Raw genomic sequence first — 23,112 nt, forward strand, 5'->3', positions numbered from 1 at the left:
GTTCAAGACTAGCCTAGCCAGCATAGGGAGACCCTGTATTTACACACACAAAAAAAAATTTTATGTTACTTGGGCATGGTGTGACACACCTGTAGTCCTAGCTACGTGGGAGGCTGAAGCAGAATGATTGCTTAAACCCAGAAGTTTGAAGTTGCAGTGAGCTATGATTAGGCCACTGCACTCCAACCTGGGCTACAGAGAGAGATACTGACTCTAAAAAAAAAGAAAGAAAGAAAAGAAAAAGAAATACTTTTATGTTATATGCATTAAATGTTGGTCTTACATATTTTGTCCCATTTGCTGTTTCTTTTTAGGTTTCTTAGGGGAATCTTTTGTCCTAGAGAAGTTTTAAATTTTAGGCAGTTAAACTTGGCAGCCTTTTTCTCACTCGTGCCTGGATTTCATATCATATTTACAACAGCCATTTATTTCTCAAGATTTAAAAATTATTGTTCTATATTTGATTCTAGAATATTTGGAGTCCCTGATTACTTTTTTATTTTTTTTTAATTTCAGCATATTATGGGGGTACAAATGTTTAGGTTACCTGTGTTGCTTTTCCCCCTCCTCCCCTGAGTCAGAGCTTCAAGCGTGTCCATTCCCCAGATGGTACACATTGCACTCATTATATATGTATAATACAGCCCCTCCCCCATCTGCCTGATGCCCAATAAATGTTATTCCTATATGTCCACTTAGGTGTGTATCTGATTACTTTTAATGTTCACATGTATAATCCAGTGGGATTTGCCTCTTGGTGTATATGAGGTTGGAATTTAAAAAATATTCTCTATGTTATCACATCATGATTTGAATCACCAGTTTGATCACATTGTACCTTCACCTGTCTGTATTCTGTTTTACTTTTGTAACCAAAGGGGCTACAAAAGATAAAGGAGAACTCAGAGTTCTGCCTGGTATTCTTCCTTGTTTGTCCTGGTATTGTACTTTATATTTCCATATCAATTTTAGAATCAGATTTACATAATTTAAAGAGACCATCTATTGGTACTTGTAGTGGAATCGCCTTAAATTCACAATGTTATGAAAAGAGAGTTTCCATCATTATGGTGAGACTGCCTGCCCAAGAGCACCATGTTGGTACATTCATTCAAACGGTCCTTTGCACCTTCAGTAGGGCTTTGACATTTCCTGATATGGGTGATGCAGGCTTTCTGGTAAGTTTAGTCTGCCATTTGTTGTTGTTGTCACTTAACAGTGCTTATTAGGTAGTTATTAAGACTGGTAGATTCAAGAATGGTTAAAGTCTATTTTGTTCAGGCATTTTAATTCCTGGAGGTGAAATAGCAACAAGGTGCTAGAGCAAGCTGGCTAGCAAAGAACCATTGTAAAGCAAAGCTCAGCAGTGCTTTATTACGTATCATCTGGTCTTCAGCCCAAACTTCTCCATGTCAAGAACTGGGAGGGAGTAAAATGAGCTGCTCTTTCTTTGCTCTAAAGTTGTTTGCCCTCAGTAGGTTTTGACTGAAAGGAGTCTAGCTAACCCTCTAGTCCTGGAAGGGAGATTTAAGCAGAGAGAGTCTGAGAGCAAGAGAATGTGTGCTGGCCAATAATGGCCATCACTGAACAGACCAGGTTACGACCAGGGCCAGGGCTGCAGTTTGACCACCTTATAGGGAAGGAGAAAGCAGGTAGAGCACAGTTGTTCCCTCCTGGGACAGTGGGGAGGAGGAGGGAGGGCGGGAGAGAGTTAGAGCTGGCCAGTTCTCCTGTGTGCACCTACCCCTTCAGCACCGTGAGTGGCAGGAGGGAGGGTCCCACACAGCCACACCTGTGTGGATGACCTTGTAGCCCTGGCAGCCACATCAGCTACTGCACTTGGCCCAATCACATTCTCTGAAGCAGATCAATATAGAGCAATTTTTATTGAGAGACAGGCAGCAATTTTTATTGAGAGGAGTGTTAGGAAAGCTTCATTTACCTCCTCAAGGTCTCCGTTTCCCCCACTTTATTTGTTTCTTTTAAATCTTTAGTTCAATTACCAAGCTTATAATTATTTTATGCAATTTCAGTAATCTCTTTTCTCCACGTGTCTCCATAATGTCTTAATAAACTTCCTGAGGGAAACTCCATGCGAGATAGAATATGCTTGATCATAGGATGTGATTCCTCTTGGGATGTAAATTATCAATAAATGTCTTACAATACCATTTTTATCTTGATGAGGTTAAAACAATCTCTGAGTAATTGGTATGGCGATAGCCCAGAAAATAAAATAACGTCATCAACCTCAAGGCTTCCTTATGCTTGACTGAAGGACAGATTCCTTTCCAGAGTACTGTGGTCACAATCTGTTAGAAGGAAAGAGCATTCATTTGGGGTATCGGGAAGAGGTTTTCTCCTGGGTCCTGCACTAGGCAGGATAGAAGCCACAGGCACACAGCGATGGGCACAGGCCTTCAGGAAGAAGAAGCATTAACTTGGTGTCGCTGACATCAACATTCAAACACATTTGAAGGACGCAGACCTAGACATGCATCTGGAATGACTCACTCTTTTTTGGACACACCCAATCAATATCTATTACTATATCAGATACTACATTCTTCTGAGAGATTTTTACCTCAATCCTTTGTGCTACTTTTAACTGTGCATCCCTTAGACCTGGGGCCTTAATCTCCACAAATTCCCTGAAAAGTTACAATTGAATGGTGTTTTGTAAAACACTACTATTTGTGATGCAATGTCATAAACATGAGATGTTATTTGTCTACTTTCGCAGAGAGAAAAACTGCCAATCCCGGACCTTTGAAAAGAAGAAGCAGCAGAAGAAGCAAAAGAAGAGGTAAAAAGAAGTGATTCAAACACTTTTAATAGTTAACCATCTAGATTTTTATTTTATATTCTGCTCTGAGTGAAAAATCAGTTTTCTTAACTAGCTTAGGGGCAGCTAGTGTGGGAGCCACAAACTTGGCCACAAGTTCATTTTAAGAACTTCAATACCTGCTCCAGCTGAATCCAATCCCTAGAGCCTCACTCACATGGTGTTTGGGGCTCCCTGAGCAACGTGGAGTTTGTTTTTTATCAATTCATTGGAGTGATCCATAATAGATGTACATGATTTGGGGCTGCATGTGAAAATCTGATACTTTCATATAATTGAATCAGAGTAATTGGGATATCCATCACTTATAATACTGATCTTTACACTAGAAACATTTGAATTATTCTCCTCTAACTATGTTGGAATGTATAATTAATATTAACCATACGACCCCCTCCTGATCTATCAAATACCAGGTCTTATTTCTATCTACCTGTAGATTTGTCCCCATTAATCAACCTCTGCTCATCCCCCTTCCTGCAGTGAGCAGTGTCTTCTAGAACTCCCCTGCCCTGAGCTTCCCTTTCAGCCACAGGGAAAGCTCAGGGGAGGGACAGTGAAGCAAAGCAGACGGCCAAGGGGGAGACAGACGCCAGCCTGTTCCGTGTCCCTATTCGCTGCCCTGCTGCCATCCTGCTCTCTCTTCCCCCAGGCGATGCCTCAAATAGGGAGACAAGACTGAAATTTGACAGGCTATTCTCCATCTCCATAACTTCAAAGCAATAATAGGGTTGGAAATGTCTCCTCAGATCACCAGGGGGAAAGTCACTGTGGGAGCAGTGGATGTGGCCATCAAGCTTGAGAGCTCACATCCTGTCTCCCCAGGCTGTTGGGTGGGAATTTGGAGGGTGGAGCAGAAGATGACATTACCTACTGGTATCTAATCTGTCATGAAAGAAAGAGAAGAAGTGTAACTAATTCCTGGGGAAAATCCTGCAATTATTTTAAATTATAAAAGAAGGATCTGGGCTGGGCACGGTGGCTCCGGCCTGTAATCCTACCACTCTGGGAGGCCCAGCTGGGCGGTTCACTCAAGGTCAGCAGTTTGAAACCAGCCTGAGCAAGAGTGAGACCCCGTCTCAAATAAAAAATAGAAACAAATTAATTGGCCAACCAAAAATATATAGAAAAAATTAGCTGGGTATGTGGTACATGCCTGTAGTCCCAGCTACTCAGGAGTCTGAAGCAGGAGGATCACTTGAGCCCAGGTGTTTGAGGTTGCTGTGAGCTAGGCTGACGCCACAGCATTCTAGCCCAGACAACTGAGTGAAACTGTGACTCAAAAAAAAATAAAATTAAATAAATAAAAAAAGAAGGATCTGAAGAGGGTGAGAGAGATGCTGCCCAGTTGTAGAGGAAGATGGAATGAAAAAATTCCTTCCCTGCAGTTTCAAGGTTTCCCAGAGATGAAAGTATGAATTTTCTACTTCCTGAACTTCCTGTGACCTGTGGTGACATAAAGGGGATTCTGTATAAGGAGAAACTGAAACAAGGTGAGTTTCCTGGCCTTGTAGGATTTTCAACTGGAAAATTTCCACACAAATAGCACATTGTTGGGGAGTTGATATCTGCTTTGGGGGACCCCAAGACCAGCCCCGGGTCTGATTTGCTAGGAGCTCTCCTAGGACTTGGTAGAAAGTCACACTCACAGGTCAGGTTTGTAAGACTGAAAGGACACAAAGCAAAGTCAACAAAGAGAAAAGGCACGTGGGGTGAAGTCCAGAGGAAACCAAGAGCCAGCTTCCAAGAGTCCTCTCTGGGTGGAGTCTCACAGGACTCACTGCTTGCAGGTCAGAGAACTATACGCACATGGCAGGGAGTTCCCTCCTTCCCTGGCCTTTCAGCCTGAGTGTGGGGCCCCTGATGACTGAGGGGACAATTCAGACTTTCCTGCTACTGATCCTGAACCCAAAGTGGTGGCTCCAGATCCAAAGTGGGGGAGGTGCAGGTGTTTTCATGGGTGGGAACTCAGCTCGTCTTGGTCTTACAGGAACCTCAGAGAAGTGTATAAAGAGTGAGACGAGAAGGTGGTTCACTCTCAGGCGATTTGAAATTAAAGGAGGCTATGAAAAAACCAGCAACTGGAAGCTAAGCATACGCTGCGGTGGATTTACCCTGAAAGAACTAATAGAGGTATTGTACTGACAAACAGTTTAAATCAAGGATTTGGCTGTCACATCAGGCTTTCCAGGATTTCTCAGTGTCCGGAAAACCATCATGACTCTCCTTGCCCGGGGGCTAATGCATATGCTGTTCCTACTAATAACATTGCCCCAGGTGTGACCATGGCTGGCTTACACTACAGCTTACTCCTCTAAGCACAGTAACTCTTCTCCTTTTGAAGATAGCACATTAAATTGTGGCCTTGACTCTGCCATGAATAAACTGTACAGTTTGGTCACATGAAAGTAACTTAAATTGGAGAGAAAGGGGTCATGAACTTTCACGGCAATGTTAAAAATAACATAGTAGAATTATATATCTGAAAATAATACATCAGGATAGATAGTTCCTACATTACACAACATTTCAACAATATTTATCTCTCATAAGCCACCTCAAATTTGTTCTCGAAAGACAATGCAAATAAATTGCATTTGAAACTGGCTGCTTTGCTCCTCATATGAATCCCCTGATGTGGACAAAGCAGGGACAGGGTTTTTGTGCAGAGGAACCTGTGTCTTTTGACTCCAGCTAATGTGATTTCTTAGTTGCACACCTCAGACAGCCCTTCCCTGGGCCACTCTAACCACAAAGAAAAGGTCTGTGTTAAGCAAATGTTTGCTGAGGTGCATCTAAAGCCATGAGGGAGCACAGGTGCGAGCCCTACCTGGGCAAGGGCTGTGCTTTAGAAGCCACAGGCCTGCACAGTGCGAGTGCTCTGAAGAGAGACACCTGCAGGGAGGGATGCAGCAGGAAGGAAGGTCATTTCTGCCTTTTGAGTTTGAGGATGTTTTCTTGGAACAGTTTGGATGAACTGGGTATAAAAAGCAGAACAGTCCTGACAAGCAAAAATGTAGAACAGGACATTCTACATTCGTAAGAAAGGATGGCATGAATATCTGCTCCACAAAGTGTTAATAAAAGCTGTGGATAATGAGGCATGATACATTCACTTGACTCATTGTGGACATTATGAGGCCAAAGGAAGTCATCTAAACACTTCCTTTATCCTTTAATCTCTGAGGAATTGTGGAAAGTACCTTGGATTTGAGTTGAAAGTGGGATATGCAAGTGGAAATATCTTGAAGACGTTCAGAAATATTGAGCCCATAAAATAAAACAAGGACCTATCATATCATTAATCTCTTTTCTTTCAGAGAGGATATCTGCAAAAACCACCAAAAGGCAAAAAAAAGTGATTATCAAGTGACTTTCTGCTGATGCCTCATCGCTAATATTGTTAGTTTTCCATCGCTGTAGCCTTGCTGTCTTTAAATTGACCAATCATGATAAAATTTAATTGTATAATATGGTGCTTTTGCAGTTGCTGGGTTCAAACATTATATAATGTATAAGGCTGGGACTTTGAGCAACAAAACATTTGAGATAAAGGTGGGAACAATCCTTAAAAATAAATAAGACAGATGTCTTCTTTTTAGAATGTCATGTGTTCTTTTGGATAAATGCCCTGTAATGAGATTACTGGATCAAATGGTAGTTCTACTTGTATCTCTTTGAGCTATCTCCAAATTACTTTCCACAGAGTTTGTACTAATTTGCTGTCCCACCAGCAGTGGATGAGTGTTGCTATCTCTCTGCATCCATACCAACATTTATTGTTTTGGGATTTTTTGATAAAGGCCATTATCGCTAGCTATAAGAGATATCTCATCGTGGTTTTGATTTGCATTTCCCTGATGATTAAAGAGATCTTATATGTAACCTAAACATTTGTACCCGCGTGATGTACTGAAATAAAAAAAATTAAAAACAAAACAAAAAATAAATAACACAAAATTGATCTTGTGAGTGATTTAATAACAGATCCGAATAAAACACTTTCTTAAAATTAAATATAAAGGATGGGTCTAGACTTGGAAAAGCAAGCATGATTTTGAAATGCACAAAACAATACATTGAACAGCTATTGTCTTTAAAACCTAAAATTAAACACTGATTGTTTTTATTGGTTTTTATAGTTTCTGTCTTTGATGAAACAAGAATGAAGCAAAAGTTCCCTAGAAACATCCGATGGTCACTTCAGATAACCTAATGTAGAATTCCCTCCAAACATATGTGTAGCCATATTCACCCATGAAAGCAAAAAACAGAAAATGCCTTCTCTTTCTTTCTTTTGCCTTTTTGCTTCACCACATACACACACAGGCACAGACACACACACACACACACACACACACACGCACAGGTTTTCCTTTGGGCCACCCTTGAGAGCAGAGTGACTGGGAGGCAGAAGTGTCCTGCAAAGCTGCTGACCAGGAGAATGGTTTCCTGTGTGCGGAGGCTCTCTGCCCCACCAGAGACGCCGTGCAGACCTCACTGCCATCCAGGAAGCGAATCCTCCCTCCATGGAAGTGGCATGTGGAGTTCACGGACCACCAGTCTCCTGCTGGGTGGATTCCAGGGCAGGTGGTGAGAGCCTGTGTGCTCTCCACGGCCTCTCCAAGGCTGAGCGTGAGGGGAACCTGGGGAAGGAAGGAGGTGGACGAACTTCCACTTTCCTAACCTCTGACACCAGTGACCTTGCATAACTCTGCCACACCAGGACATCGTGGTTTTCACAGAGCTGGCTTCTGGGGCTATTGGCTACCCTGGCTTGATGACTAGAGACTCAGTGACTAGGCTCTGCAGCCACTGGGATTTCTACAGAAGGACAGATTATTTCATCTATTTCTTAGGGCAAAATATATCTGTCCAGAGAGTCCAGGGAGACTCAGTTGGGCCAATAAATTGAGTTGGCCTCCCCCATCCCTTCATTGCAGTCTCCCTCTCTCTATTCCCTGTGGCTCCTGGGCCCCACAGGGGTGACTGCCTCAGTTCTCAGAAGGTCTCTCCAAAGGGTCTCCTTCCCCAAATCCTTGGCCTCTGATGCTCCTGTCACTCGCAGCTGCACATGGCAGGTGCTGCTGTTGGCAGCTTCCGTGCTCCTAAGTTTCTTGTTAAACCTGCTGCTGGCAGCTGACAGGCTCTGGGATAGTAAGATATAAAAGTCCAAGATGATTACTTACTGTCTGCTAAGAAATCTCTTTCCCTGAGTGACAACAATGTTCATTTGTTCATGCACTTATGTGTCCATTCAACAAACAAATGTGGAGCAACTACACAGGCCCACGTGATGGGGCCAGTCATGGCAATGCAAAGGAGGACAAAAGGCAGCCTTAGGGGCTGTGTCAGCCATGTTCTTTTAACAGGGGCATAACTAGTGGGGTGAGGTGAGGGATTCTAGGCCACTCATACCATACCAGCTCTTGGCCAAAAGGCCAAGAAGTAACAACCCAGGCCAAACAGAACAGTGACAAGTCCTCTTCTCCCATCATTGTGCCTTGGATCACACTGGGTGCTTTGTCTGTGGCCTCTGCCCTGGCTGGAGGTAAATGCTGAAGCAGTCACTGTTCCAGAGCAGAAAGAGGCTGAGTCATTCCTCAGATATCCAAGGTCAATGCAAGCCCTTGGGATTCAAGAGAAAGTGGAGAGGTGCTTTCGTTCAGGAAGAAGAGCTGCAGCACTGGGGACCTTGGAGGCATTTTATCTTCAGGGCTGTGTCACTGGGGAGCTGCAGAAAGTAATAGAGTTATCTTCTGTGATGCTTGCACAGCCTCCAGACTCTGGGCCCTGTGGTCACTGTGGTGAACGAGAGATAATTATCAGCCTGATTCTCTTTGCAGCTCTTCTGAGTAGGATGCTGCTTTCTAATTTACAGAAAAATGCCTAAGGGAAGGAGGAGAATAAGGATGAAAAGATGGCGGACAAGAAGCAGCCTATGAGCATGCCACTCTTAAGGAAAGGGTCGTAAGTTGCAGGCAGATGCTCCCTACTGATGGCTCTTCTCAGAAGGAACATTGTCAAACCCCAGAGAAGTGCTGTGGGACGCTCAGTGTGAAGGAGAAACTGACAGGTGATTCACGTGACAAGGTCAAATGATCTGTGGGGAGACATCTACACATGAGGAAGATAGGGAGGATGGAGAGCTGGGGTGCCACGCTCACCCCTCAGGCACTGCGGCATGAGTCGTGAGAGGGCTACCTCCACTGCCACAGACACTGTCTGGACTGACTGGGGAGCTGCCTCGAGTCTGTGCATGGTCATTGCACTGGAGAACAGGTGCAGTAAGGATCTGGTGGCTGTCAATCCCAGGTTTCTACAGATGATTGCACCCTGAGCCCTCAGCCACATAGCACCAAGTTAGCACAGGACTCAGCTTTTCAGCAATAGCCTTCATATCTCCCTTACCAGGCTTTGAAGAGGGCAGACAGAGACAGATGCTCCCCTGGGCTGTGCCCTGTGTCTAGGAGTCTAGCACCCCTCCCCCCAGCATGCTGGGATCTGAGCAGAGGAGATTCCTTGGGCCCTAGAGACTTGATCTTGGAAGTTTTGGGTGACTGCCTCAGCATGACTTGGCATGAGAGGAGAACTCTGTGCTCCCTGGGCTGCTGGATGCCTGTGCAACTGGGCATCTGAGGTCCCTGAGCTGCTGGATTACTCTGTGGCCTGGGACCCCTGCTTCTGCAAACCCAATTTCTGGCTCTTAGGTACTCACCCTTCAATCTGAGGTTCCATACCTGTGGCTCCAGAGCTCCTGCCAGGCCCAGATCACTGCTTCTGAGACTCCAGCACTGCACCTAGAATCCAAGACCCCACCCCTGAGTATCCACCCCTGGGACAACAGATCTGTTCTGAGATCCAACGACTCCCCCACAGGGACCTGCAAGCCTCAATCTACCATTACACCTGGACCTGATTTGAGCAAATGCCCATAACCCAGGCACCCATGACGACAACCTAGATAACAGCCACTGTCACCTCTGTAGGGAGAGCCTGGAAAGAGCAATCCTTACAATGCCACCCTTCATGGGGAGTTTCTAACCCAACCCCCAACGGGAACTTCCTACAATGATCTGGGGGATAATCCACCACCCAACACAGAGATCATCCAGCACTGGATTGAACTGTGGCATTCCCAGGTGAATGGGACAAAACAGAACAACTACACTATAGGCTTATAGGGCACACACTTTTCCCCTGCTGGGTCAACATTTCAGACTAGGAAAAATGTACAATATAGGGACTGCCCCTTCTTCTAATGGAGCAGGAGAAGTCCCAATAAAGGACAATAAGTGCTCTCTAAACCTATTTACACTGAGTTGAGAAAAGAGATGTCAAATGAGAAGAAACCAGTAAAAATATCTAACAGGAAAAAAATATACAGTTTGATACTCGCAAGTCATCACAATGCAGCTACAGTAATGGATTACAACCAAAGGAAATGGCTAAATTGAAAGAAATGTAATTTAGAGTATTAATGGCAAATAAGATGTGTGGAATTGAAGAACAAGTTGAAAACCAACAAAAAGGAGACAACAGAATATTTCAGGAAATCAATTAATAAGTTGCTAAAGATCTAAACAACATAAGAAAGGATATAATAGAACTTAAGAAAATGAAAGAGTCATTTAAAGAATTTTGAAACATAGCAGAAAGCTTCAACAAATTAAACCAAAGAGAAGAAAGATGCTCAGAGCTTGAGAAAAGGCTCTCAAGCTAACCCAATCATTTAAAGAGGCAGAAAAGGGAATAAAAAAGACTGAACGATCATTTAAAAAGATATGGGACTATGCAAAGCAAACTAATATACAAACCATAGGTATTGCTGAGGGAGAAGAAGAAAGAGCTAAATGTATGGGAACTTTATTCAAGGGAATTGTTGAGAAAAACTTCCCTGGTATTGCCAGAGATTCGGAAACCTAGATACAAGATGATCATCAAACACCAAGAAGATTCATAGCAAATAGGACATCGCTAAAACACATAGTAATCAACCTGACCAAAGTCAAAATGAAGGAGAAAATTCTACAAACAGCAAGATGAAAGAAACAACTAACCTACACAGGAAAACCCATCAAGCTAATGGCACACTTCTCAGCTGAGATTTTACAAGGCAGAATGCATGGAGGCTCCATCATCAATCTTTGTAAACAGAACAACTGCAAGCCCAGAATTTTGTATCCTGCAAAACTAAGTTTCACAAGTGGAGGAGAAAGAAAGTCTTTTCCAGTTAAGCAAACACTGAGGGAATTTGTCATGACCAGCCCTTCTCTGCAGGAAATAATAAAGGCATCACTAAAACTGAAACCTTGATTTGGGCTAATCCACATGGCCTTAGGCTGCTCCAACCAACCATCCCTCACCCCATGTCCCTGTGCTCATGCAGACAGGTTGACTCCAAGGAGACCCAACAAGGGGCAGACACTCCCATTCTGCAAGTCCCCCAGTCAGAGAAGTCTCCACCACGGGACAGAAGGGGTCAGGGAGGGACACGGCATGTGGCCCTGATTGGTGTGCGGCTCCCAGAAGGAGATTCTGCAGCAGGACTGAGTGCTCCCCTGAAGGTCCCAGGCTCCTGCTCTTCACTCCCCATTTCCACCTGCTGGAAGGTAGCCAGGTTCTCCATCCTCATGTCTCATGGGCACCATTGCTGTGCCTACAGCTGCTCTGTCCCTTGAACTCTCCAGTCCAGAATGCCAACTACCTTAGTCAGTGGAGGAATGCACCATTGGTCCCTACCGGGTCCCTCCCTACTTGGAGAATCACCCCCACTTTTGAAGTCGGAACCGAAGCTGCTCTTGCTGAAGTATATCAAGCCTCTCACCTAATCAGGCCCCCTGCCCATTGTCCTTCCTCAATGACTGCTCTCCTTCTGCCCAGTTTTCCAGACTCCAGTAACATGAGTTTCCTCTGCGACAGCACAGAGGTTCCCTGTTGTCACTGCTCCTTACAGCCACAGAAAATGCCCCAAGAGTTGCATTATTTCTTCCCATAAGTCCAGCAGGATTTTAGAAGCTCTCCCTGTTTCTTAATTTGATCCTGTCTCTTTCCCAATCGCAGTGGGTCTGACATTGTTGTCTGGATCAAAGAAACTTTGCTTTCTCCACAAAGACCTACAGATTCTTCATAAACCGCCATTACTTCTGCAGAGTGTGGTGCATGCTCAGCTTTCTCTAGCCCCGTCACATGAATGTCCCCTTCCCCACTGCCAGGGACAGCACCAGCATGGGAGTGTCCACCTGAGACGGTCACCCTGTGTATTGCCCCACCTAGCCTGCTGCCCATTGTCCTGGAATTGCAGGTGCTGACCTTAGCAGACCCTGAGCAGACCCAGGAAAAGCTGGCACATTTCTGTCAGTGCTGGCTTAGCTGTGGCCTGGGCCTGCCTGCTGCCTAGGGACAAGAGCAGAGAGTGAGGGGACGCCACAGCAGGCTGGTCTGGTCTGTGCCTGGCCTAGTTGGGGCCACGGTGCCATGGGGAGGCTGGGAGCAGACGGCAGCTGTGCCCAACAGAGGCTCAGCTCACCAGCTCCTCTGCCCACAGTCAGGAGTTGGGGGAGAGAGACACAGAGAAAGGGAGATCTAAGGGTGTGTGGCACCTGGTAGGCACAGGGACCCTGCCCTCTGGAAAAGATGTCCTCATCAATGTCCGGGAGTCTGTCCCAAGCAGACTGGTGCTCACGTGCTCCTTTGGGGACAGAGAGAGCAGAAGCGGACGAGAGTGGAAACCGCCTTCTCCCACATTGTCACGTGTGACTGACAGTGACCCTGTCCACAGCTGGGGGGGGCGGATTCAGTGGGAGCCGATGTGGAAAACATCCCTGGAGCCCTGTCCCCCCGGCCCCGAATCCCGCCTGCCCCCCCTGCTCCCCGGCCCTGGATCCCAAGGCCCCGGCCCCGCGGCCTCCCCGTCTCCGCCTTGGCTGCTGGGCGGACGCGGGCGTCGTCCAGGTCGCTGCGCACCCTGTGCGGACCGAGGGCTCAGAACCTGAACGCACCGTCTGGCAGTGACGCAGCTCCGAGGCTAAGTCCCCCGGCCGGTCACCTGCCCGTTCCTTCTGGATCACCTGGCTCCCACCGCCAGCTCCCCAACGAGAGCGTTCGCCCTCTCAGGTCCCGGTGACTTCCTCGAGGCTCAGGCGTCTCTCCTTCCCCCCGGAGTTGTAGCAGCCCCGCAGTCAACGCGCCTTCAACCCTCGCGCCTACGACGTCAGCCGCTGCCACCACTTGGCTCCAGCCTCCCGCCCCAGCGCGCCCTCCCGCGTCCGATGCCGCGTCTCGGCTCGCGCCAGCCCGTGTGCGCATGCGCAGACCTGACTCGTCCGTCCGGGCTCTGCCACGGGCCTGGGAGAGAGTCGAAGTGTCTGGCTTTCCCTCCAGCCTGCCCCCAGTACGACAGCCTTCTCAGCAAGGGAAGAGGAAACATGGAGTTTACCCCCATTCCCAGTAGCCTTGCCAACTTCTTGGAAGGCAGAAGCAGCTGAGGCCAATTTGGGTTCGAGTGGATGTTTTTTCTGTCCTTTGCACAAACTCATGGGCTCCTGGGAGCTGCCCCTGCTTGTCCTGGGGTCCTCCTTCCTGGTCCTCCAGGTCTTGCCCGGGGCCTCTGCCACATTTCAGGAAGCTGAGAAGCGCTTGGAGTGAAGGGGGAGACACAGTGTCCACAGCCCGCCATGAGCTTGAATAAATACTTTCACTTCTCATTTCCCCATTTGGCCGGAGCCGTCCCTGGGTAAGTCTGTGTATTGTTTGACTTTCTGCTCAGAGCCCAGGCCGTTACCCTGGACCCAGGCCAAGAAGACTGGAGGGACTGAAGGCCGGGCTCTGCGGATGGCAGGCGGGGGCCACGAGCTGTACATTGGGTGAGTCTTTATCTCTCTCCTCATTCCTGGCAATATTGCTGCTTTTGTGCCTTTAGTCCAGTTCCTGTCTAAAGCTTCACCTGAGTTGAGTCCTGCTTTGCTAGGACACAATATGCAGTAAAATGAGATCAAAGAGTATATAATAGGGAAATTGGGGTTTTAAACTGCAGCAGGACAGCTGTTGGTGTGAGTCCAGCTTGCCGTAACAAACGTGGCTTCCTTGTTTGCAGCTGCTGCTCAGCTGGCCAGGACTCTCTGAACACAGGAGTCCTTTGAGGCAGGGATGTGTTATTGCCCCCATGAGCTCTTAGCCCTCGCATGTCCCTCTGCCTTCCTCTACCTTCACATAGGTCTTGTCAAAGAAGGTAGTCCAGAAAATAGATGCTCAGAGGTGAACACCTGGCTTACTTTAAACATTGGATTCTGTGGTCTCACCTGTCCTGGCCCCGGGGGTCCTGTGACTCCTGGGCTATTTCTGTGACTGGCTTGGGGTCTGAGTTCTTCCTCCATTGATCTTGTTCAGAAGAAGAAACAGGAAAAGAAAGGGCCAGGATGGCAAAAGACTAGTGCAAGCCGAATATTTCTATTTTCACTCTAATTTCCTGTTCCAGGATGGAGGATACCTCTGAAAAGAAAAGGGATAGAAATCCTGTCTTTTCTCATTTATAAAGCTTCAAACAACGTAGAGGTACATGGTAGCTTCCTTTCCTGGTCTTGTCAAGAGTCTTGAGTACAGCCTTCCTCATCTTTTTCTATGCATACAAGAATTATGTTCCTGTCTTGTAATAAATGGGATTACATTGCACATGTGATTATTTTGGCCTTTTCACTTATATTAAGAGTGAAAATCTTAGACATCTTTTTACCTTAATACATATAGACCTATCTCATTTATTTCACCAGCTATTAATACATGCTATGCCATAGAATTGATATACCATAATTTTTTAACCATTTCCCATTTGAAGACTATTTAGGTTGTTCACTTTCACCAACAAGCTATAATAACAATGTTTATATGTTTTGAGTTTTTTGCATGCATACAAGTATTTAACTTGTGTCAAAACCTTAAAAAGTGGAATTATTGAGGCAAAGAATGCTAATATTTACTTGTTTATAGATCTTGCCAAATTGCCTGTCCAAATGTATGAATCAATGTATTTTTCTACCAATACCAGATGAGACAGACAAGCCATCTCCCCACATCCAGCCAAAACTTTGCAATGCTGATGAATTAAGGAGTTGCATCCTGTTTTAATTTGCATTTTCCTCATTACATAGGAAGTTGAAAAGGTTTTCATTTTTATAGGCCATTTGAATTCCTCTTCTATAAATTATCCATTTTATTTCTTGCCTGTGTTATTCAGTTGAGGTGGCTATCCTTTCTTTTATGATATGAGAGCTCGCTAAATATTCCAGTGAGCATAAATACACTTTTCTTGTCTTTTAACGTTGTGTGTGGTGACTTTTATCTTATTAAGGCTTAAAATTAGACCTACCATGGTATTGATTTTATATGATAGATGCACACTCATAGTTATAAATAAAGTGATGCAGAAAGTTGCTGACATATTCCACGAGCACTGCCAGTTTTTAAGGTAGTTCTTATGTTCTTGAAGGTGGCAGATTTGCTTCTACCTTTATTTCAGAGGTTTCTTCTCTAATATCTGTCAAAATTTTTTTTAATTTTTAGGCCAAATTATTATTTTATTGGTACAACTTTAGCCTTAAGAGCTCTTCTTTGCCTGCTAGTACTTTCATCTTTTCAGTTTTTTATTTTGTGTTCACAATGCTTGTCTCAAACTTTTCTTCCATGACAACTATTTAATTATTAGTAGGTTTCTGTTTCTTGTAACTTTTAATTTTTTTAAAAAAATATTGATTGTATTTCTTTTTAAGGGGGATCTTAACTTGTTTCTATTGCTCTGCAATCTCCACTTTAACCCATATTTTGTTGATTTATTGTCCCATTTTCACGTTCTTACTTCATTTAGGTTTTTGTTTGGCATTAGGCACTGTGGCAATATTCTTCTTATGTTCCTCAGGTTTCATTCTATGTTTCTTTGTTCTCTCCTATGCTTGCCATGGCTTTAAAACCTGTCTCACTTCATCCCAAACTTCCCGCTTAATCAGTCATAATCTGAGTGAAAATATTTTTTCACATTTCCTGCCTTGTCTGAGACCAAACTGTTTCCCATCTGGGCTACAGTTTGAAGGATTTCTTTTGGCTCTTAACAGTTTTTCTGAGGACATGAATAATTGATAAAACCATCCTTTTCCCCACTCATTTGCAGTGCTATGCTTTTCCTTAACCAAGTTCCCATACAGGTGGGTGCTCTTCTGTGTTCTCTCTTCTCTGCCATTGGTCCGTGATTGCCTCTGCTTGTGCTAGTACTATACTGTCACAATGGTGACAGCGTCCCAACAACTCCTGATACATGGTACAGCACATGTTCTTCTTCTCCTCTCCCTCCAAAGTGTCTTGACCTTTGTGCTTCCAAGTCAACTTGTCAAAACCTTACTGGGATTTTGTATCTGATTGTATTGAGTCTATGAATCAATTCGAAGAGATTTGACATCTTTACAATATTAAGTCTTTTGTCTCATGAATATGGTATGTGTATATTACTAATTTTAAAATATTTCCTAATGAAATTTCTATTTTTTTGTCTGAAGGTTTTGTACTTCTAGATTTTATTTATCTTTATGCTATTATAAACTATAGTAGTCCTCCCTTATCCGTGATTTTGTTTTCCATGGTTTCAATTATCAGCGGTCAACTAGGTTCTGAAAATATTCAATTGAAAATTCCAGAAATAAACAATTTGTAAGTTAGAAATTGCATGCCACTCTGAATAGTGTGTTGAAATCTCATGCAGTCCCTCTCAGGGGTGTGACCCATCCCTTTGACCAGCTTCTCTACACTGTAGATGCCACCCACCTGCCCATTGGTCACTTAGAAGCTGTCTCAGGTATCAGATCAACTGTTGTGTTATCACAGTACTTGTGCTCAAGGAACCCTTATTTTACTTAATAATGGCCCCAATGTAGGATGGTGGTGATGCTGGCAGCCCAGATATGCCATAGAGAAGCCATAAATCTCTTCCTTTAAGTGAAAAGGTGAAAGTTCTAGGCAATCAGGAAAGAAAAGAAATTGTATGCTGAGGTTGCCTAAGATCTACAGTGCAATAAGATATTTTGAAAGAGAGAGACCACACTCACATAGTAGACACTATTGTACTATATTGTCTCCTATGTGTGATTCTGTATAGATGACCCCTGTTCTGACCTATGGTTCCATTTTTTATTTGTTTCCTACTGAAATGTTTTAGTTATTATGATTTTATAGGTAATGTTCTGTAACCTATCTTGCTGGGATTCAACTGAGAGACACTAAATGAAAAGATAAATTTAGGAAGAATTTATATTTTAAAAAACTCTTGATGATCCCAGCTACAAACATGTATATCTCTTCATTTATTCAAGTTTTCAGGTATTTGAAGTTCTATAATAATGTTAAATGAGTCCTGTGGCATTTTCATCAGATCAACTTAGTGCTAGGCATTTTTAAATTTTATTTGTATATACCCATCCTTCCTCCCACCTGCCTGACACCAGATAAATGTTTTGTTTTGTTTTTTAACATTTGGTTACATTTTATATCTTTGCCTCTCCCTAGCAAGGGTTAGAGGTATGAAATGAGTGCGATGGGCACCACCTGGGGGATGGACACCCTTGAAGCGCTGACTCGAGGGGGGAGGGGAGGTAAGGGCAATATACATAACCTTAATATTTATACCCCCATAATATGCTGAAATAAAAAATTAAAAGAAAATTTTATTTGTAAGTGGGAACTCATTTTTATTTTATATTTCCTAATTATTTATTGGTGGCATGAGGAAGTCTATCAGTTTTTGTTTGCTGATCTTGTACAAAGGAATTTTACTAAGTGGTCTTCCTTCTGAAATTCTCTTGTATTTCTCTGGCGGAACAGCTACATATTCAACTATAGTAGGAGTTCTGTCTCCTTTTCAGAATTTATACCTCTATATTTTTCTTTTTCTTGTTTACTTCCTCTCTCTTATTTATTTATTTATTTTACAGTTTGCTATGTATGCACTTTATTAGAAGAAATAATCAGTAGAAAACAAACTGCAAAAAAATTTTTTAAATATTACCTCCAAGTCCAAACTATTATTCTATGCCACAAGAATAAAGTAACATTGTTCAAAAGTTCATAAGTCTGACATTGGAAATTTTTCCTGAAATAACAATAAAAGCTATTATCTCTTCTGGACGACTTTAAGCAGTTGCATTTATTCCATTTGCTCTTTCAAATGTATAAGTACAGTCATCATGAGATCTTACTTCCAGGTCCAAAGACTATGAGCTTCCAATACACGCAGGTGTTCAGCTGCTGGCCAGACTGTTAATTCCAAATTGTCAGGTCTCGAGCTGGCTGCATCAGAATCATCTAGGGAACTTTTAAAAACTTATATTACAGTACTCCACGCACAAAACTACTGAATTCACATCTTCAGGGTACAATCAGGAGTCTATTTTTATGGTTCCTAAGTGTTTGGGGTAAACCTTCAAGCTTAAGAATTGCTGAGTTCACTGGTATCTGGGATTTTTTTTGTTAATTTGAACGTAGATTGGGAGGACTGACCTAAGTTGCATTTAATGATTCTAATATTCTGTGGTTTAACAAATGTTAAATAATTCACACATTATAGTACAGTATATAACTAACACCTAGACCAAGGTATAGAAAAATCCCAGAACAGAAACCTTTTTGTTTACACATTCCCAAACACAATTCCTCCCTCCCAAGGAGAAGGAACCACTATACTGTTTATGAATATTATTTCCTGATTTTTCTTTATTGTTTTACCACCCATGTATATATCCTTAAACAAATGTTTATTTTTAATTTTATATAAACTGATTTATATTATATGATTTCTTTTACATCTGGCTTCCTTTTTTTCAAATTATGCTTGTGAGATTCATCCATATGATTGTGCAGCTGTAGCTCAGTCTTTTTCACTGTTTAATGTTCCATTGTCTTTTGTTTTCTTTCTTTTTTTTTTTTGTCTTAGTGCTTTAACCAGGACTGCCAGTACAATACTGTATAAAAATGACCATTTTAATTTTGTTCCTGAATTTAGGGGAATGTTTATAATGTTTAAATTGAAGCTTTCTGATAGATGCCCTTTATCAGAAGTAAAGTTCTGTTTTACTGAAAGTTATTTTAGTAAATAACTGGACAAGCAGAGTTTGCTCTTGGGGTCTGTGTTTGGGTGGGGTTATTGGCTGTGCTCTGAGGTTAGGTGGGGCCACTAGCTGGTCTCTATGGTTGGGTGTGTCTGTTGGCTAGGCTCTTTGATTACACAGGGCTGAACTGCCTTTCCCAACATTCATTCTAAATCTTACACACAAATAAAAGACTTTATTAGTTTGATTATTACAAAAATAGGACCATAATATATTAATCTGAATCTGATGTTTGTATTCAACAATAAAACTATGACCTTCTATCCAAATTACTAGAAAGCACTAACTATGTAATATTTCAATAGTATGTATTGACCATAATGTGCTCAACCATTCAGCCAAACAAACGACAAGGTTGTTTTCAGGTTGGAGGTACATGTTATTGTTTTTTTCTACTAAAAAAAAAATACGTCAATAAATACTTTTGTATTTATGAACATCTAGTCAACAAAAATATATTGAACGTCTTATATATATTAGGTACACAAGAAGAATCAATATACGAAACAGGCACAACCCGTGCCTTGTGGCATATATATTTTGGGGGAAAGAGAGACAATGAATAACAATGAACAATAAATAAAACAAATAAGCAATTCATTCAGTATGATGGTGAGTGATAAGGGCATGCTAAAAAGAAACAGAACCAGATTAAGGGCTTCGAAGTGCAGGGGCAACTGAGGGGTTGTGATTGTGATTTTAGATAGGTTCGTCAAAGCAAGTATCATTGAGAAGGTTACAAGGAGCAGGTACTGAAAGGAGACAACGAATTTAGTTCACTATATGAATATCTGGACAAAGACTATGCTAAATGGGGGAAACAACAGGTATCGAGTCCCTAATGCTGGAATATGCCTAGTGTAGTCAAGAAACATCAAAGAGGTTGGTGTGGCCAGAGAGAAGTGAGCAAGGGGAGAAGAGAGAAGGGCTAGATCATTTTAGACCCTTTGAACAGTGTAATAATTTGGCTTTAACTCTTGAAGAAATCGGGAGCCATCAACAGTTCTAGAGCTCTTGTTTCTATAGGATGCATGTTGGTGTTTCTGTATCTATAGGACAGATTCCAAAAGTGGGTCAGTCTGTTGTATATCTTAAAATTTGATAGATATTGCCAGATCTTTTCTGAAAAGGCTTAAATAATTCAGGCTTATGTCAGCAACACATGAGTGGCTGTTTCTCTGAATCCTCTCCCACACTGCAGAGTGTCACTAATGAAATTGTGTTTTCCAGTCTAATGGTTTCTCATTGACGTTTCAGTGTGTACGCATTCATATGTTTATTAAACATTTTAATTTTCTTTTCTTTAAGCTGCCTATTCAGGTCCATTTGAGGCAGGGTGTTTGTTATTTTTAATTAATAAACTGGAGTCTTTCTCTATTAATATCAGATATATTAATACTTTGTCATATGTTTTGAAAATGTTTTTCTATACAATCTTTTATATTTTATTGTTTTTTTTAAACAATTAACTCTATTAAGAGAAATCTTCCTCTAGCTATTTTCTTTTTGTATTTGTCTTGTCTGACTCAGATGTCTGTTCTGTCATATAAATATTTACATTATTTTACTCAGTTTTAATGGAGTTTCAGGTTGCAAGTGCACCACAATTACATAATAATTTCAGAAGAACTGATTTTTTATTACTAATTTTTTTTCTTATTGGGGCACTTTGTCTCTCCATTTACTTATATTTTATTTAATTTCCCTCAATAAGATTTAATTTTTTTTTATTTCAGCATATTATGGGGGTACAAACGTTTAGGTTACATATATTGCCTTTGCCTCACCTGAGTCAGAGCTTCAAGCATGCCCTTCCCCCAGACGGGGCATACCACACCTATTAGGTGTGTATATACCCATCCCCTCCACCCCCTCCCACTCCCTGACACCTGATGAATGTTATTGCTATATGTGCACTTAAGTGTTAATCAATTAATACCAGTTCGATGGTGAGTACATGTGGTGCTTGTTTTTCCTTTGATACTTCACTTAGTAGAATGGGCTTCAGCTTTATCCAGGATAATACAAGAGGTGCTATATCACCATTGTTTTTTGTGGCTGAGTAAAATTCCATGGTATACATATATCACATTTTATTAATCCACTCATGTTATTGATGGGCATTTGGGTTGTTTCCACATCTTTGCAAATGTTAATTGTGCTGCTATATGTCGTTTTTATAGAATGTCTTTTGTTCCTTTGTGTAGATGCGCAGTAATGGGATTGCTGGATCAAATGGTAGTTCTACTTGTATCTCTTTGTAGTATCTCCATATTGCTTTAAAAAATGTTGGCATGGATGTAGAGAGATAGGAACACTCTCTCTGCTGGTGGGACTGCAAACTAATTTCCCTCAATAAGATTTTATAGTTTTCTTCATATAGGTCCCATACCTTTCAGATGTTTATAAATATATGCATATGTGTTTGCTATGGTGCCTGAGATTTTTTTCAACTTATGTTGTTTCAAATGAAAAGTATAGGTTTTATATATCTATTTTTTATTCATACTTCTTAGCAAATTCTTTTTCTAGTTCTTATGGGTTTTATTGGGTCTCTAGGGTTTCTATGTACATAATCATAGTACATGTAATATTATATACTATTTTAGTATTTATAACAATTATTTCATTTTTATATCATATTGCATTAAAGTTTTATATATAAATAAAAATAATGGTGATAATGGTAGACATTCCTGTATTTTTCTATTTAAATGACTTTATCATTTTAATGTTTATTGTAACATTTCCTGGTTTTAGAAACTTTATATTGTGTTAATTTTTATTTTCATAAAAATAGCTGCAAGTACTTATCAAGTTTCCTTTTAACATCATTTGTGTGTATATTTACTTTTTCTCCTTTTATTTGTTGATGTAAAATTATAGAGGGATTTCCTAATATTGAACCATCTTTGTTTTATCATTTTCATTACTTTTCTCTTTTTTTCTGAGGCTTTTAAATAATCCCTAGCTGCAAGTTTTATTTCATCTTTGACATGACAGAATGTCCACTGTTTTGTTTTCTAAAATCTCCAAGTAACATATTTTCTTAAATATTCACTGTGTTTAGCTTCTACTGATTGTAACTTAGGACTTTTCTTGTGACCAAGATTATGCTCATATTGATATCTATTTCAAAGATATTGAAAAAAATATGTTCTCTGTTTTTAAGTCACAAGGTTAAATAATAAGTCATTTTTAATTCATCCAGAGCCTATATATTTTGCGTATGTAAAGAGTCCAAAACTAGAGGTGAATTGTTTTTCAATGCCCATAAAATATTTATCCCATTACTTGTTTCCTGACTTTTGATTTGACATTGATGGGAACACCCTTGCTTTGTGTGTTGTTTGCAGTTGCATACCTTACCTTGCCTATCTTTACTTTTAACAAATTTTGTGTCACTTTGTTTTACTTGTATTTTTAGTTGGATTCTATGCCTTTCAATATCAGCATTTTTTCTTGTGCGTTTAGTGTTATAAATAATCTTTTATGCCTTTTAAACATTGTATATTTTATTTTTTTTTACCATCAAAGATCAAGAGCAGGTAAAACATTTTATCTTTTATAACTCATTTTTTTCTTTTCTCTCTCTAAAAATGCAAACTATGCTATGTGCTTTATATTTTTCAGTGTTTTGTAAGACTTTAGAGAGTCTGATTTTACTCAATTAGTTGCTACTTTCAACTTTTCAAATTTATTCTTTAATTTATATTTCAGTAGTTGTCATAGTTGAATTGGAAAATATTCTGTCCAACCATGCTGTTTACATGCTTGAAACAAATCATTTAACTCACATTTCCCTTTACCAGTCAACTCAACAATGAGAGTTTGTTTATATAATTTGAAGCTTTACATTCAAATAGTTACTATTTGAAATTTTTCTCCCATGCCTAGGACATCTCTGTTTCTCTTATGGTAACTTTTTTTTCTCTTTTTAATATTATTCTTTCTAATATTGAAATATTTCCTCAAATGTCTCTTGAGTTGTGGTTATCTGTTCCTACTTAAGAGAAGGCTCTGGAGGTCAACCAATGTGATTTACCAAGAATAAGAAAGAAAAATAATATGAATATCTCAGTCATTACACTTGATAAAATTCAACATCTGTCCATGATAAAATTC

General features: G+C 41.4%; 1 protein-coding gene across 1 annotated transcript in view; it reads left to right on the top strand.

Moving 5' to 3' along the window:
• Window positions 1-23,112, top strand: part of LOC105862812 (uncharacterized) — a 121,097-nt gene that overhangs the window by 25,861 nt on the left and 72,124 nt on the right. Inside the window, exons 9-16 of the mRNA XM_076005400.1 lie at window positions 2,744-2,806; window positions 4,234-4,338; window positions 4,836-4,978; window positions 6,166-6,203; window positions 11,235-11,457; window positions 12,627-12,967; window positions 13,165-13,343; window positions 13,614-13,710. Of these exons, the coding sequence (XP_075861515.1) occupies window positions 2,744-2,806; window positions 4,234-4,338; window positions 4,836-4,978; window positions 6,166-6,203; window positions 11,235-11,457; window positions 12,627-12,967; window positions 13,165-13,343; window positions 13,614-13,710 (1,189 nt within the window). The remainder of the gene's footprint in view (window positions 1-2,743; window positions 2,807-4,233; window positions 4,339-4,835; window positions 4,979-6,165; window positions 6,204-11,234; window positions 11,458-12,626; window positions 12,968-13,164; window positions 13,344-13,613; window positions 13,711-23,112) is intronic.

The sequence above is a fragment of the Microcebus murinus genome, chromosome 8 (assembly GCF_040939455.1).
Source record: "Microcebus murinus isolate Inina chromosome 8, M.murinus_Inina_mat1.0, whole genome shotgun sequence".
NCBI classification, from domain to species: Eukaryota; Metazoa; Chordata; class Mammalia; order Primates; family Cheirogaleidae; genus Microcebus; species Microcebus murinus.